We start from the raw sequence: 19132 nt of genomic DNA on the forward strand, positions 1-19132 counted from the left end.
CCACATGCCAGCCAGCCCCGCCCCCTGGTGGGCTGAGCTGGCCACACACACACACCACTCACTCTCTCTCTCTCTCTCTCTCTCTCTCTCTCTCTATCTATCTATCTCTCTCTCTCTCAAAAAAAATATAGTACTATATTCTATTCTTGCAGAAAAATCATTGAAAATTTATTAGAAAATGTGCACATGACCTCATAAATCCTTTCAAAGTTCATTGCAATCTCTAAATAATGTGTTTATAAATATTACAAAATGGAAATGCAAAGATAACGGCTAAGAGAAGCATTCAGATATCGTTTTTTGTAGGTTGTGACACTAAGCGTTGTCTTTAGTTCTGCTGCTCCTCATTCTGTGAACTCCTAGGAAGTGGAGTAGCTTCTACCCAGATGTTCAAGTGTTCTGTTCTGATGGTGTCAAGTAACTCCATTTGACAGTGGGAGAAAACCATAAGCAGTGAAAATAAGGAGCTCTGCCCTTGTTCATCCCACTGCTCTATAAACACAGTCTTGAGTCCTTTCTGTAAATATGTCTGACTCATTCCCCTGCCATTGTCCCTCCTGCCTTTGCCAGTGACTAGGAGACCCATCTTCATGATTGTGGAGACATGTTTTCAAGCAACATATGTGTCTTTTTGTAGGATGAGTGCCACTCTATTATGAAATACTAATGTAAGTGTGAACTAAGTGCAAAATTTATTAATCTGTACATAGTTTATGCTCTCAGTGAATGGACTGCTAGAGACAAGTCTACACTTTTTACTATGTTCATTTTCCTACAAACGAAGGGTTCTACCAGACCTGTTTATCCAGGCTCCAGTGTGACACAGCCAAAGAAACAAATAACATTGCATAGTAATGAAAAAGAAAAGTCCACTAGCTTTAGGAATACTAAGACCTGAATTAAGTTCAGGCAGGAATGTGAAGTCATTATGTTGTGTTAGTAAGTAACAGTTTACCTTTGTCACTTGAGTTATGATTAGATAAAATGGTTTGTCCATCTTGAATTGCAAAGAATTTTTTAGATAAGGAAACATAGATTTGGCTTAAAATATTTAGAACCATAGAACTCACTGAAATATGAGCATTAAATTTATACACTATACATCTGCCTACAAACTGGCCTCCAAGTGTTATCCCAAATCCTGAAAATATGTGTATATTGCTAAAACCTAACTTTAGTAACTAAATCAAGTCATTTTTCCCCAAAAAAGTAGTTTCTCAATCCATAAAGAATGAAGGGAATATTTAAATGATGAAATTTAACAAAAAAGGGGATACAGATGAATGTCCATTTGGTATCTGTGTATTCTAAGTGGTTAGGATAGATATATAGTTACATTCTCTTAATGAATAGAGGGATTTGTTCTAATGGTGTTTGTAAATAAGATCTCAAGTCTGCATCTTCTACAGCAATTAACCACTAGGAAGAATGTATGCAATGTGTTAATTATTGAAACTGTACTACCAATTTGATTTGAAACTGTCTCATTGCTATTTGTTTCTCAATAAAATTATGGAGAAAAAAAAAAGAATGAAGGGGCCTTGGAGATGGCTCAGTAGAATAAGTGCTTCCCTGGCAAGTACAAGGGCCTGAGTTCAATCTTAGGTTCTGAAAAAAAAAAAGAATGAAAATATGTTTGCAAAGTTTTTATAAAATGAATATGCTGTATACTTGTACACAAATATGGATATATTATATATTTGCATACACAAAATATGTTGCACATTCTGGTCAGTATTTTCAGATATTCATTGACATAATTTCACAAAAGTGTTGCATTTCTAGAAGATAAAGATCAATATGAATGATAGAAATGTGGTTATATGGAAAATATATACGAGCACATTTTAAAACAATGTGAAAAGCTGAATGTATTTCTTTGAATAGATTGGAACACATGTTTATTCAAAGCATTAAGGATTAATAGTAGACATCATACATAAAGGCTAATTTAACAACAGAAAAGTCTGTTACAGTGAGTTAGACTGTATCACTAAAAAAGAAGTAATCTATGAAAATGAAATTTCTCCTTAGCACAATAAATAACGAGGTTTATGTAACATTGAAAATAAAAATATATATATCTGAATAAAGCAAAGAAAAAATCAGAAACATACAGAAGTTATCAATAAGAATAACTGTTGGAAATTCTTGAATAATTAGGATTTTTAGACAGGTAATAGTTGATGGCAGAATAAACTTATCTTCCCTGAGATGGCTTTATGTTTGAGTCTGGTGCCATCCTGACACCCAAGTGAGGGCTTTATCCTAGTAATACCTTTTCTGACAAATTCTAGCTAAATATAACACATACTCAACATATTAATTAAAATTAGTTTAAGATGCTAAAAATCAAGACTTTATTATTAGAGAATATTTATTATTATAAACAATGTTGGTAAATTGACCATACATTCATGAAAATGATCAATCACCAGTCCACAATAAATTGCTGAGAATCCACTAGAAACCACACAAGCCATTTGTACCGTCTTCCTAGCCACCGATGCAATGAAAGCTATTTGTAACAATACACACCAGGTCTTAGACACTGATTGTGCTCACTTAGCACTACGCAGGACTTACCAGGCTGCATGTGAGGTGGCTGTAAGGAGCAACCCTGAAATTCAAGTGTGGACCACCACATGTCATTTTAGGGTAATTAAAGGGAGCATCAGTGGCGCTTAAAAGCTTTGAAAAGTAATTTCTAAATCTGTAGCTGTGTTAATGGGAGCAAAAACAAGGAAAAGTCTTAGAAGCATTTTGGTTTGATGCCGGGAGGACTTAGGATCCATCTTTTGTGTATGTTTGCCTAACTGCACATACACATCAACTTCAAATACCCACCAACAGACAGTGGAAAAACTATCTTTTATCTTTAACTTTATGACTTTAGTTCTTTATGGTAAAGAACTAAATAAAAATCATTCTCGTTCACAATCCCTAAGTGATGTTTTTTGATAGTCAGGGACATTCTTTATTTTTATATCTAATAAAGCGGAAACAAAATAATATTTGCTAAAACAAGAAACAAAAACCTTATTCAATATTCTCTTTTAGTGTACTCGAAGTCAATCAGACCTGAAAATAGAAACATTTTACAGATAGTTTAAATTGTCGATCTATTTTTCTCAGTATAATGCATACCAGATGAGAACACAGCATTTAAAATTAGGTGTACACAAGAAAATAAAAAGTAGACTCCACACAGTAAGTAATGAAATATAGTAATATGATATAATTAATCATAAATCAAGAGGAATAACCTACCTAATTTAAATTTTAAATAACAAAAATAAAACAGAGAAAAACATAAGCTATTATTTTACACTTAAGAAAGCAAATATCTATCATAGAAATTTGACTGCTATTCCTGGATAGAATTGTGCTAAAATGGGATTCTTTAAAGGATATTATTTATATATTTGATACAGCCTCACTATGCAGCTCAGACTCACAGTGATCCTCCAGTGTTCAGCCTCCCCAGTGCTGGGATTACAGGTGTGTGCTACCACGCCTGGTCTCTGTGGCCATCTCAGCGTGCCCAGGGCCAGGGCCTACATGGCACATGGTGTGGAAAATCGAACCCTTGTCCTTGCACTTGCCTAAGCAGGCACTAAGCTTGCTGAGCTACCTCGCCAGCAGATATCTTTAAAAGATATTTTATCAGAATATGTATATCTGATCAGTAAAGTAAAGGGAATCAGCTTATGCGCCTGTTAGCAGATGAATGGACCAGAAAAAGGTTTATACATTTACCAAGTGGAGTATTACTCAGTGATAAAGAATTAAATCCTGTCATCTACGCAAAATCTATCAAACAGGAGCACATTTTGTTAAGTGAAATAAGTCATATATAAGATGACAAATGTTTCAAGTTCTCTCTCATATCAGAAGCTAGAAAAACGTAGATCTGATATAGATAAGTGATTGCTAGAGTATGGGAAGTCAATGCAGGAAGTGGCTAAAGGGAGGTGAGATGTCATCAGGGCAGCTACATGCTTACATTGTGATCCAGCACTCAGCCACCCTAGTATGTGCAGCTATTATGAGTTACTGATTACTTTAAAGTAAAAACAATGTTAAAGCTCATGATTTAAATTTATGAGTTATGATGAACTAATCACAGAAAACTAACATTTCTACATGTATGCATAAAAGACAGCATACGAGTAAAAACATTAACACAAGATCACTGACACACAGAACAGGTAGGTGACACTGGTACTTAAATGGACTTAGAGATACGAAGATGAACAATTTAATGTGATGTAAGTATTACATGTAAGAGAAATAATTCTTTAGTGTTGAAGTTAGGTCAGTTGCTTCAAAATGCATGCCAGTATTTCCACATAATCATTTATACACACATACTGGTCATATTTTTATTAGGCAATTGCATCTAGAATACTGTGTTTTAATATACAAATGTTATGACATACTGTGTCGTGCATTTATCATTTTTTCAATTACAAGAATACTTGTAGATGACATTTTTACCAACGGGATGACACTGAGCTGAGAATACTAAAGTAGCAGCTCTGATTTAAATAACTACCTACATTTTGCTCATCTTTTAAAAGCTGAATACAGCCAATAAACTTAGAAAATCATTTGAATACACTATGGCGACAAGCACAAAAGTAGCTGGAATGAATAAGGGCAAAGGTAGGTAACTGGCAGATGGAAATGTCAGAAAGAAAAGTTCAAAAATTCAAAGCTGGCCATAGTACTAGTACAAACAGAGAAGATATAATTAATGTGCTGAAGTAAGTTAGAATTATGAAGATCATTTTGCAATCATCTCATCAAACACAATACCATTTAATTACTAGAACAGTAAGACATTTCCCCCAAGACACTACATTTAATATCCCTCTACCAAATAAAGCCTGAAATATCTTTTCAAGCCCCTCTAATTTTTTCCTTATCTCTCTCATAAGCTTTACCCAGAACTTTCTTCCATTCTTTTCTTGCTTCCAATTTCTTGCTACACCATTGCTCATTAAAATGAATCCAGGGCTGATGAGATAGCTCAGTGAACTAAAGCGCCTGCTTAAGCAAGCTTAGGCAAGTACAGGGACTGCAGTTCTAAACCCCAGCATCACATGTCATGTCAGCCCCGCACTGAGGGCATGGTGGTGCATGCCTGTAATCCCAGCACCGAGGAGGCTGAAAGCAGGAGGATCACCACAAGTCTGAGCTGCGTAGTGAGTCCCTGCGACAACCAAATACATTTTTAAAAAATAAAGTAAACCTGAATCCAGGTAAGTCAAGGTAGATTTTTTCTTTTTTTCCCAAAATATAGAGGCTGATCAAAGGAAAATCTTCACTAGAAATCAGACTAATAGATGTCATAAGTTCTAAAGCACCAAAATTAAATAAGTCTCTTGCTATATATTAACATAACATTTTATTGAAGTGTGCTATTTATTTCCCTTGTAGGTTATACTAATGAACTCAATTTTTTTGCCACTTTTTAGGTTAGTAAAGTTTTAAAAATAAGCCTTTCCTAAATCATCATAGCTGCTATTTAAAGGTAGACATATGTGCCTACATATTTTATGATAAAGTCTGCACTGCAGATGTTGCCATAATTACAAAAAGAACAGATTTGATGCTTATATTGTGTTATATCACTGACTCAATTGTGAATATCTGTGCTTTTCAGCAAAGTTATTAGAGTCACATCTTCCTTCTCGAGAAACCTCATATTACTGTGTATTTGATGAAATCTTGTGATTTTCAACATCAAGATCAATTCAGCTTTCACATAAGTTTTGACAATATTTAGACAAGATGTGGTTGAGAAAAGAAACACATGTCATGGGCACATTAATTCATGACTATGACAAGAGCTTACCTTCTTACATATATAGTTGGTAAATACATGGATTTAAACTTCAATATTGGGCATACATTAGCTTTTTGATAATTACTTAGCTCAACTTAAATATGGTCAATATATTAAAGACAATTTATAGGTAAAACTGCGTTTTTAAGAAACTATGAATCAGATGTCTACTTTGTGCTCATATAATACTAGGATTCAGCTAAAAAGTAGAAACTATAAGCAATTCCTACATGCTTTAGTTTCCTCTGACTGCTATAAGAAATTGTCTTAAATCATGCACTTAACACAACAGAAATACATTTTCTCATGGTTTTCGAGGCCAGACATCTGCAAATGAGTTGTCTGAACTGGTGTAATTCTAGATGCTTTAGGAGAGCTTCCTTGCTTCCCCCAGATTGGGGGCTATTCTCATCCCTTCAATTCCTTGGCTTGTGACCTCATCATGCCAAAAATCTGTTCTCATCTTCACGTTGCCTTCTTTATGGCCACATCATCCCAGGCTCTGCCTCTGTCATCACATCTCTCCAGATTTCAGGTTAATTATGTGATTCATATTTTTAGGAGAGAAATACATATTAGAGTAATGGCTTGGAAGTCACCAAATAAAATTTACTACTCATCACAGATGACTGAGCAACAAAGTGTAGAATAAGAAATAATAACATTACAGATCCCCAAATATAACAATTTTAGGAAAATTACATTAAGTATGAGGGTTGTGAAGGACAGGGGTAGGGATGCTTGTTCACAGTGGTTGCTGGGAGAGGCAACGAGGGTAGAGGCATTGGAGTTTGCACATCGAGGCAGGGTTACCAGTAAAGACTCACTCTTTTTTTTTTTTGTATTGGTTTTCTTTCCTGTCTTTCCAAGCCAGTTGTCCTCTTCTGTGTCTCCCATGTTTCTTTCCTTCAGATGAAGTTTGTCTTTTGCTCCAATTAACCTTTAGTGAAATCTTTTCCAGTAATAGGATTAATGTGAATTTTTTAATGTATTGAGTACAAGATCTACAGGGTCTCACAACATGAGTTTTCACCAAACCACTTGGAATTTAAAATTATAAAACCACAGTTTAAAATTATAAAATTGTTCATCATTATGGAATTTTTCATTTAACATTTCAGAGTATGGTTGACCTGGGGTAAGGGAAAGCAGACAAAGTAAAGCTATGGGCAGGGCAAGGATGCCTATGGTTTATGTAACTCAATATACACAAAGTATTATCCTTTAGATCCCTAGTCAATCTGTATAGAAATGCTATTGAAATATTTTAATCTTCTTTGTGCAAGTTCTGGTGTGAAGTTTACACTGAATTCTCAAGATTGATGATGATATTGGTGAAAGAAACTAATATAGGCTAAAGAGAACTGGATTTCAACCTAGGTGGGAAGCCTGAAATTTATGCATCTTTTATTTTTAAAGGAGGTGAAAGAAACAAAAGAGTAGGAGAATGTTGTGTGGCACTTAAAGCTATTTTTCTTGATTTGGTTTGGCCTCTCCAAATCTCTACAACAGTTTAACTACTGACAGAAAGATAAATTAGAGAGCAAAACCTTAAAAATTAATGAAAGAGAATAGAAAAGAAAACTATGTGGTTGCTCCTAAAGAAATCTATGATCCATGTTTATCTTAAACCTATAAACATTTTCCATAATAACAGGTACTAAGTACAGTGGGAAAGCCATCACGCAAATGCTTGTGCTTTTTCTGGTTTGATGACACCAGGTCTTGGCTCTTGCAGGATGAAGACCCATACTCTCAGCAAGAGTTAAGCCAACCCATCTGCTGGATACAATAAGATTCCACAGGAAATTTGAGGAGTGGAAAAAGCTTGGGCATAGTTGCTTCGGAAAACAAGACAAAGAGCTCAATAGGAAAAGGTAGACTATTTATGGATAGTTTAGGTTTCACTGTGGTAATGTGGATTTTGAACTTATACACTATTGTTTCTGTTGAGGTGAAAAAAATAAGCAATATTTACTTTCTGGCCAGATAATTTGGAATAAAGTGAAACTATTACAAACAAAGCAATAGCAAAGGCCATGCACTAAAAATATATTACACACATCACACATATTTCAATAACTGGAAACAGAATTAGATTCAATTGAACTTGGTTTGTAATGAGCCTCAAGTTCCTAAAATATTTTTGCAATTGATAATATATTATGCATTCACTTTATATTTTTAAAAAGATTAAAAATAATAAACATTAGGAACAATTCAGAATTTCACTAAATAAAATTATAGGAATTCAACAATGATTGTTATATTGCATCTTGTTGTCTTTTAGTTGGTTAGATTAAAGCTATAAGCATGCAAATTTGGTCAAAAATTGTTAAAAAAATAAAAATAAGAGAGAAAAAATTAAGCATTAACTGCTCCTTTCAATAAACTGGCAGAAATCAGCAGCAGAAAGCAGTACAATTGGGCCTATTACTGACCAAATCTCTTCTTACCAGATATTTTTTCTTCTGGAAAATCTTAAAGGAAAAATGGAAGAACAAAATGATCAAAGCAGGCAATAGTACTAGAGAAAGTGTAAAAAATTGGAGAGTTGAACATGTATACTTTCTTAAATTTACCCCTTAGGCTTCCCTAGCACTTGTCTTTCCCTCTTTGTTCATATATTAGACTTCCAGATCTTGGTTTTGGAATTGCAAGAACCTTCCGAAGCATGAAATTTCCTTCAACTTGTGAAAGGAAAATTAACTTTCACCATAAGTGAAAGGGAGGAAAACCTCATTTCATGATTGTTAACCTGACCATTGTTCTACAGGCTGTATGAAAATGAATAAAATATTCTCAGCTGGGGAACCGAACGCTCATCTTCTTTCACGGTCTATTTTTCCATCCTGTTGTATAGCCAGGGCTTTTCTTGAAAACAGCAGGACAGGAAATAAAACATACGTCCCTTTTCAACTTCTCAACAAGTCTCTCCATCACCAGCATTCTTCAAATTTTAAATCCTCTCTTCCTCTTGGAAGAAACTAGAACAATAAGGTTAAAACTGAAGTCCTATAAAGTAATAACTTTTTGACTTCAAAAACATTTTCAGTTAATCCTCTTTGGGAGGTTAGACCGAGTGAACTATCAATTTAGAAGATATTGTTTTTAATTTCCTGAGGGAGAATATACATTCAGAAATTCATACCAAGTTCACATGAGAACAGAACTAAAGCTATGGGAGGGGTTACCAAAATAGATTAGCTACTGATTGTATATTCTGGGAGGAACTTAATTCTCTGTTCAAATCTAGTTTGCAGTGACTTTCAGGGCTGGATGATTCCTCTGCTCAAGTTGTAAATAAATAAATAAATAAATAAATCCTTCTAAACTGAGTACTACATCATTTTTATATGAGCTACTGAACGACAAAAATGGGAGAAAAGAAGATAAAAGTGCTGAAAAATTCTTTGTAAAAATCCTTTAAAAAACACAAAAAAGTATCCAAAATGGCAATCATATTTGTGATAGGTCACCAAAGAAAAGATGAAGAAAAGTGATTTCCCTCTTTCTCCAATCCCAGGTTAGTACAATTCCAAAATGCTAATGGAATAAAAGACATATAAAGTGACTTAGTAAGTACACTACAGTTTTCTAAGCATTTTATGCACATGAAATTACTGAAGCCTGATATCAATCAATCAAGTGGGCAATATTTTCATAGCTACTTTGGAAATGAAAAAGCTCAGGCCTAGAAAAGATAAGCAACTTGCCTGAGGTTACATGGGTAGTTAAGTAGTAGAAATGAAGCCAGAATTAGGAAGTCGGGCTCTAATCTCCATCACAGCAGCAACTGTGCATATTGCCTTTCACAGTTGAGTTATCGAATTTCTTATGTTCCTATGATGTAGGGTATGTCTTTAAAAAAGAATTCAGGTATTTAGTACAAGGTCTGCAGTGTCTCATTACACAGTTCAGATCCATAGTGATCCTCCTCCTTTCAGTTTCCTACGTGAAGTGATCACAGGCGTGCCTCACCACACCCTGTCTCATCACTGTCTCAATGCACCCTGGTGGAGGGGCAGCATGGCATGTCAGGGATGCAGGTCATTTCCAGTTGGGTTTTATTATATAGTGAAATTCACATTGTCTTAAGACTTGATATTGGTAGAATGCTCACTGTATGATATTGACAAGCTTTTAACAATTTTCTTATTTGTAACACAGTAGAACAATACGACACATTACATGGCTTTGTTGTGAAGATTTAAGAATAGTTGAATTTGGTATATGATCCATGTGAGGAGATCAATAAATGTAAGGTGAAATTTGCTGTTATAAATTCATTTTTATTACTACTTTTATGATTGCTTTCATTACAATCATGTTATTGCTATTATTATCAATATGTAACCTTGAGATTCCTTGCAAATAAATACAACTGTCCTCCCATTCTTTTGATAGAATGCCGCCACTCTCCCATTAGATTCCACTTTTTAAACTAATTATTATAATCTTGCTGTTGTCCTTTAACTTTGTATATGTGGACGTTGTCTGTAATAACTTTTTACAAAAATCCACGATTGCCTTCCGAATAAGGGGGTTCCACAGTTTTCTGACATCTCCATTCTGTTTTACAGTTGTCAGTCCTTATTATAGGATTATAGTTAGAGTAATACCAGTGCAATTGCTTATCTACCATCTAGCAAGGTAGCACATGTTATCTTGCAATATAAATTTGTACCTTACAGATTATTTCACAAGTTTTTAATTATCTCTCCAAAGTGGTAAGATAGCTACATAGGAAAAATATCTCAGGCTATTCTTCCCTTCAAAGCTATTATAAACACATATTCTAAGTTTATCTTTTATATCATAGCAACTTTCTACTGTTATTTTTGATTTATTTCTCTTGAGCATCTCCACTTTCCTTGGAAATTGCACCTTGATTCTTGGTATATCGACTGTCTTCTGAATTCTCTTGCATCTACTTCCTAGAACCTGAAATTTAGACGAATATATATTGATCTTAAAAATGTGAATTTGAGCTCTATATTTGAGCTTTGAATTTAATATATTGCCACTTTATTTATACTTCTTCAAATGCAGATAGCTATAACGAAGAAAGTGCTAAGGTCAAAATGCCAAACCCAACATATCAAAGCCATCTTTTGTTTTAAACTGTGTGTCTTAAATCTGTTCTGCATTTTCTCTTTCTATGAATTTAGACCACATGAGTCCAGATATTTTCCTTGTGTTTTCATTTTGGTCTGAACAGAGATAGAAGTTATTGCAATGAATTGTTAGGAGGATTAAGCTAGTAAGTACACAGAAATTACTTGGAATAGGGCCACATATAGATATAACATATAACATAACTCTGAACAGTTTGAGTATTGTATTTCGTATAAAACAGTGTAATCTATTCCTACATGATAGGTGTGTATGTGCCTTTTAAAACTAATAGACAGTAAGTTAATTGAAAACAGATTTACGGCTACATCATTTATTTCCTTCAGGGTTTAATACAATATTATGTACAAATTGTATATCCAATAAATATTTTATTAACAATAAACAGATGAATTGATGGTGATATAACTGATATGTTTTATTATACCTTCATTGGGTTAATAGAATATTGAAGCTTATCTTGTATGTATAATGAATATTGTAAGTAATCAGAAAAAATTACAGACTACTATGTGTTATTTCCCTTAAATATTTTCCATATCCAATATACTTGCATACATAAAACCAATTAGTTTGCTTGGATACATTTTTATGAAGCAGTGTTTGTTTCCATCCGAGGAACTGAGATTCATAAATGGTTAACTGACTTGCCAAAAAGCACACGATGTATTTCTGTAAAGGATGAAGTAAACCTGTGAGCTTAAAATATCCACAATTCCCTTAAGTTATTCAATTTTTTAAATAAGAAGCAGTTTACTATTATTTATCCCTATAAAAAGGAAGGCCTATGTAATATGTGCCAGGGTTGTTTCATTTACTCATTTCTGAATATTCACCAAAATGTAAGAGAAATTTATAGTTTAGAATTTATTTCTCTCATGAATTCAAGTTACATCTCTCCAATGGACTAGAAAATTCAGAGGCCACAGTGAATATTTGTCTGTTCTCTAACTCTAATGAAGAGAAGAGGAATTTCATAAAGGAACTGCATTATTTTGATAGTTTCTACTGTCTTTTACACACTTATTTATTCAGAATAATCAATAATAATTTATCGTTGGACTAAGATTACTCTCATTAGTCCCATAAACAAAGAAGTCTCCCATTCTTACAAGTAAATAGTATAAAAAAGAAAACAAATACCTATATGTGAGGCACAGATTTTGTTTTTATAGGAAATACTTTTTGTCACAGCAAATAAATGTTTCTTCTGATATTTTTCCTGTATTATAAGCTTCAATTTTTGACAGTTTTCAAAATATCAAAAAAGAATTCAAAGCACTTTCATAACAAAGAGTAAAATTTAACAATAAATTATTGACCTAATGTATTTTCTCAAATAAACCAAAGAATGTGATAAAGGCCCTCTTACTTCTAGATCTTATTTGTTTCTTCAGAAGTGTTCTCTCTCTTTTTTAAATTAATTTTATTGAGAGACAAATAGCAATGAGACAGTTTCAAAAACAATTAGGACAGTTTCAATAATTAATGCCTTGCATATTGGTGTCTTCATAGTGGTTATTCACAGTACTAGATGCAGACATGATATCCTGTCCAAACACTATTACCACAAATCTTTCTTCTCATTGAATTAAGAGAAAGTAGCTGTATATCTATCATAACTATTTTGTATATACAGATACAAATGGTCCTACAAAAGTGTTCTCTACTGAACTCAGCACATCAATGATATTGCTCAGCTGTTCTGTCTGGCTAGTGCCTGCAAAAAGAAACCACCTGTAATTATTGGTAAATAAATATCAATAGCTAAGGGCAGTATGCCTGTAAATACTTAAAATATGTTCAACAATAATACATACCCCTTAGGCCTTAATATACACTGTTCATGATGTTGAAAGCTTAATCTTCACTGCAACAGTACTAAAAAAGATTACCAACTTCTCATAAGAAAGCTGGTCTAGGCTAGAGTCATGAGATATCAGAGACCACAAAGTGAAAAATGCTAGAATCGGAATTCAAATCCAGATATTTAATTGGGAACCTTACACAACGACCTACTGAAAAGGAACAAAACACTGCGGAGATACTTCTGCTTCTCCTTAACTCAGTTCTTTGAGATGATCTTCCTGAGAAAAGATGTTAAATTTAGGCAGTGGATTTTAAAATTTGGTCATTATAGTATGAGAAAAACATTCAAATTTATTATAATAACTATCTCGGCTTTCTAGACTGCACATATTGAACTAACATTCTATGAGGACTTGGGTATTTGAATCAATGTAAAACTAGCTTTCTTAGACCTCATGGGCAAACCACCACTCCTACAAAAGGCAGTAGGTAGCTGCTTCCATACTTTAGGGCAGCTGCAATTATGTTCACTGTATTACAATATAGTTCTAAGTTGTCTTATTTATACTCAATGAGACTCTAATAAGCTGAATCCTTTTGTTTTTCACAGTAGCTAAGTGGATGGAAGCATGCCTACAGACAGTTACACTTTCTCTTTTTCCATACTTTTTCTTAGAATTCCATTACTAACATTGAAATTGCACATCAGATTCCATTCTAGATGATGGAAAAAAGGAAAGAAGTTCTAGAAGTTAAAAATGCAATGGAAAAGCAATAGTTGGGTGCCTTTAATTTTCCTTGATAAATAAAGGCATGGGTCTAGGACAGTTCGTCTTTATTATCACTTTCAGAACCTTCTGTTATTTTGCATCTTTCCACTGTAAGTTCCATGACAGTACATTTATAAGTATATATGCAAATACAAAGAAATAAAACAACATGATCTTCTCAGATAATTTTAAGGATCTGAAAAACTGCCCTTGGGGCCAGAGAGATAGCTCAGTGGCATAAGCGCTTGCCTGGCAAGCACAAGGTCTGGAGTTTAATCCCTGGTACAGCAAAAAAAAATCAAAACAAAACTTTGCCCTTGAACTCTTCACATCACTTCAAGAAAGGGAGAGATGGAAAAGACTGAACAACAAGCATACCCATATCTGATTTTAAGGTTCCTTGTACCTCTTACATGGCAGAATGTCTTTGTTTTATGTCTTCTCTAAGATTGACTTTCACTTGTGTAAAAATATTTAAGGAGCAAACTCCTAAATGTTATCATAGGTATTCTTGACAAACATTTCTTAAACAAAGAAATCATTATTTAATCTATCCCATTTAAATCACCCAACTTGTCTTACCTTCTTCCCCTGTATGTTCCATCCTGATTCCGCTCCTTTAAAGGCAAAACTTATAGGGGGCTAATTGATTCACCGCAACTTGTTTAACTCAGAAATGAATAGGGGGAAAGAGAAACTATCTCATTCTTTACCAGATTGTGAACAGACGTCAGTGTCAGACTCCATCTCCCAGGGGCAGTGTGATGAACTAATCATGTAGTGATCTACTAGGTCACTGCAAACAAGCAAGGCGCTTGTTACAGTAGTCTGTGTGGTGCCATGCTGTAGTGATTCTGAATGGATTTTCCATAAATTCAAGAAAGGGTCCTTTAAAACCCTAATTTAAATTCTCCATTATAGCTAATTAAGAATAGGATGGCTCAAACTAATGCATCACTTCACAGGTGATGTTTGTTAAGAATACACTATGTTCCATGCAGAAAAGAAATTTTCCCCTTATTTTTAGCTCTTCCAACATCTAACATATCAGCTGAAAGAAGAACACACTATAGTTTTAGTGATGAGCATTACAAAAGAAAGTACAAGACAGTTTGCTTACAATGGAAACCAATTCCCCAACTTCTTTATACTATAAAACTAGTATAAAATGCCATAGAAAACTTAATTTAACCAGTGAAGAGGAAGACACCCCAAGAAGTAGAGATAACATTAACCACAGAAGAATTAGAAATGCTTAGGAATCTCTTTCTGGACATTTTGTCTTTTTTCAAATGAAAGTTACCACATACACTGTCAAGCACGATTTACACGTGGGTTAGACTAACACCAAAGTAGCACTTCACAATATTTTCTATGTTCTAGTTAGGCTATCTCAGAACTTCATATATATTACTATGTGATAGGCATGAATTATTCTATTTTATAACTAGAAATTCAGAATACTGAGAAAAAAAGTTACATAAGTCCAAACTGACTCATAGTAGCTACTGTTTCAATGTGTTAGAAAAATTCTAGGACAAACATAAACTCCTAAAGCAATCTAGACAATTTTTAGGTGTGTCTGATGTAAGACAATTTTGATGCCTACTTTTATTTCAATTTACAAATATTCTTCATTCAATGAATACCAGGTAATATATTTTGTTTCCAAACTAGTTCTTAAACCATTATTATAGCTTCCTTTTAATGTTAATAATTTGGATAATTTAATGTATTTAAGAAAAAAGACTATTCAGATGTATTTTTCTAGGTATATTGGAATAAGTAGTTAGGATGACAAATACAGTAATACTAGATATAGGACTTTTGTTCTAAATTACTGCATTTTTCTATATATCATCCTATTCAATAGTTTACTTAAGACTTTAATCACTTAAATATATAACTGTGAATTACTTCAAGTGCAGCTAAAACCAAAGAACAAAAACAAATATTAGTTTCAATAATGAATTAAAAGTCACCCAAAAATCATACAGCAATCATTCTTAGTAAAATATCTTATTTGTCATCAATGGAATATTTTAAATATATAAACCTCTAAGTGAAAGAAAGAAAATATCTATCCCAGCAACAAAAAGACAACTCTAAATCATCTGAAAGCAACATTTTAATGCTTTAATAACATAAATAAATACTATAAAATATTTTAAATTTTATGAAACCTTAAAAATCTCTAAAACTAACATTGATGTCAGTGATCTGATTTTAATTTTGAAATATTTAGGCAACTAAAAGAATCATAGAAAAATTTTGATTGCATTATATTATCAAAACTATCTTATGATTCTTTTTTGACTTTATGAAGGAAAAATCCTTAAATAAGTGATTTGAAGGCTGATACTTTTTTTTTGCCTGTTTTGCATCATAGATGCAACAAATGTATACAAGTTATACACAGTTATCCAAAATACTACACCAATAATAGAGCCATTCAATACCAATAATTATTTTGGAATAGCACACTAAATGAGAGAAAAAACGCTTCCACATAATAAACTTTGTGAAAACACACACAATTTTCTGCAATATTTATCTTTTCTCCTTGTAACATATTTCACATTATATTATAAATATATGTAGTGAACAATAACTATAAAAGTATTAATGATGTGATCTGTTAAAACATAAATTATCTTTAAAATGTTATAGTCATTTCATAAGTTTGAACTTCCTAAATTAAATTGTTTCCTTTTAGCTCACTGATACTGAAAAATTCTTTAAAAAGGCATTTCCACTCCTGTAACTACTAGCACGCCACACTTAGAACCAGAACCACTGGTTGTTTCATGCAACCAGCTATAAAAACAGATTGCTCCCATGGGGATATGACACTTTTTGAATAGCTTTAGCGCTTATTGCTGTCAATACCTCCATCATCACATAATCTTTCTCTTCGGGTATTTACAACTTGGAGATAAACATAGAAAAGACAGCTTCTCAAGATCATTCACTAATTAGTCAATAAGATCCATTTTGAAATAAGTTGCTTGATTTAAACCACACATTACACAACAGTCAATTTTTATGCCAGGATTGAAAATCTATGTATCTAGCCAAGGTATTTATATTGAAATATGGATACATAAGCAAAATATTACATCATACTATTTAACAGGATTAATTCACGTAAGTCACTTTTACTTAATATGTTAATGACTTGATTCATCCGAAACTTATGTAATGATGTGGGCATAACTACTTGAATTTTTATCTGTTAGAAAGTAGTAGTTGTGAAACATTTTTTAGGTGCACATGTGATCAATAGTCTTGTTAGGATTTGAGACTACATTTTCTTCATCTCTTGGTTTCAAAACTTTTCTGAAGGAGTGTTACACAAGATATCCATTAACCTGAATCTTTTAGCTGTAAACTTTGAAGAGCAGCTGCTGCTTTTGCCACATATGCCTTTTATGCCCAACACTTTAATACTGAAAATTAAGTCTCATTTGAAGTATAAAAGAACATAAAACAAGGAAACTGCTTTGAAGATTTTAATGACGAGGCAGAGTTGAATTACTACATTTTATTTTTTAGATGCCATTGGACAAATAATTTTCTCATTAGGGTAAAAAATCAATAAAGCCAATGTGAAAGTTTTAAAGAGCTCATTAATAAGATTAATTAGTGCTCTATGTTAGCTATGCCAGCATATACATCAATTAGTAAGTGTTAATTGAATTAGCAAAATTCAAGAAAAAAAGCTTGCTTTTCTTATTTATCATTATTGGAATGAAAAATTTACACATAATTTTACTGACTGCTACTATTAGTAAAACAGTGCTGTACACCAAAAGTTGGAGAAATAATTGATTCATATAGGACAACCAAAAAGTTACCCATTCAGAGTGTTCACCTTCATTCTCCTCCCACAGCAGACTGATAAAACCATCTATACCTCAAAGCAAATTTAAATTCCTATTAGAAATAATGATAAATATCAATAATTCATCCTCAACATGCAAATCCACAAGCTAACTTTAAACTTTAGTAATGATTTCTTATAGTGAAAAAGCAAGTGACTTCCATATACATTACAACAAACCACTCATGGGGGGAAAGGCAAATTAAACTTTGTTAAGGGTAAGAACAAATAAGCAATTGGCATTAATGCATATTGCTGTTGCCTAGAAATGGACTTGCCAAGCACCTTCTATGTGTAGAAGGTACATTGTGTACATGGGTGATGACCCTTGAAATTAAGAATATTAATATTCCAAGGTGAGACATAGGACTAACTGGAAAAGTGTTGTATCAATTTCATGAAGGCTGAATTCTATTGTTGAGAATTTAATTACAAAAGCTGTCCAATTTATTAATGAAAAAGTAATTCAACAATGTTGATTTGCATCAATATTTGATGAAACATACTTTACATTCTTCTTTACTAAGAAAGATAGGTGTTTTGGTCCATGTTAACACATGAAGCACATGCATACTAAAAGGTTGCATACTCTGTACAAAGAAAACATACCATACTACATGGAGTGACAGATATAAATGATAGATTTCAGCAACCAACTGTTATCACCAGACTGTGCAACTGAATGGATAGTCGTTCCCTACCACACAGTCAGCAACAGTGGAAAGAGAAACTTAAGTTTCTACAAGATAAAAAGCCATTGCTTAGCAAAAATTACCACCAAAATATGGAAACATGTAACTTCCCTGTTTAAAATCTTTCAACATTTCACGACTTAGTAAACCCACTTTACTATCATTCAGACATACAAGAAAGATAGAAGGCAAAACCTGATACCTGTAACTGAACTTACACCAAACCTGCCCCCATCTAACACTGTTAGGCGTCTTCTTCCACCCCAATCAACCTAAGACAAATTACAGGAAGTATCTTTTCTTCTTGTGACCTCTTTTACTTGTCTTTTCCAATGTATTTTACCTTTCATTGCACCATTGGCTGCAGTCTTAAAACAAGTACCTGCTCAAACCCCAAAGTCTCAAGAGTCTTGTAAAAGCAACTCATTAAAGACTTGCAAAAAAAAAAAAAAAAAAAAAAAAAAAAAAAAAAAAAAAAAAAAAAGAAAAAAAAATCCCAAATGTTGCCTGCGAAAGGGGTGCATGCTTTACCAATCAATCCTCCTGTGGTGTTTTCTGTGGAAGGTACTTACCTGCTGTTCCCCAGGCTCTGCAGATTTCACCAGGTGTTTATCCTTGTACAGAGACCAGAGACCAATATTGGGCAGGAAAATTAAAGCCACCATGAATAATAAAGTCATCTGCAGAAATCTCTTCTGTTTCCTCTTCATGGCAAATGGTAACAGAGGAGAAAAGTTAAAGGCGATGGCTCCCTGACTGCTTCTTGAGTTTAATGCCAAAGTCCTTTCCTCTCCCCTGCGAAGCACCAGAAACTGAGGGGAAGCTACAAACTTTTGTTGCGTGCTCAGCACCAATCTGCACGATTCAGAGGGAGTTGGCCATCTGCAGAATAAACGCACAGTTACTTTTCCCCAGAAAACTATGACGAAGGCATTATCTATTGGCTTAGAAATAAATGACTCAACTGAGAAAATCATTAAGTCTATTG

At 33.4% G+C, this 19132-nt stretch overlaps 1 protein-coding gene across 1 annotated transcript in view; it reads right to left on the minus strand.

The window, feature by feature from the left end:
• The window catches only part of Galntl6 (polypeptide N-acetylgalactosaminyltransferase like 6), a 1205609-nt gene extending 1186755 nt beyond the window's left edge, over nt 1-18854 (minus strand). Inside the window, exon 1 of the mRNA XM_004640251.1 lies at nt 18717-18854. Coding sequence (XP_004640308.1) covers nt 18717-18854 — 138 coding nt within the window. The remainder of the gene's footprint in view (nt 1-18716) is intronic.
• Nucleotides 18855-19132: the final 278 nt, after the last annotated feature.

The sequence above is a fragment of the Octodon degus genome, unplaced genomic scaffold (assembly GCF_000260255.1).
Source record: "Octodon degus isolate 3935 unplaced genomic scaffold, OctDeg1.0 scaffold00121, whole genome shotgun sequence".
NCBI lineage: Eukaryota > Metazoa > Chordata > Mammalia > Rodentia > Octodontidae > Octodon > Octodon degus.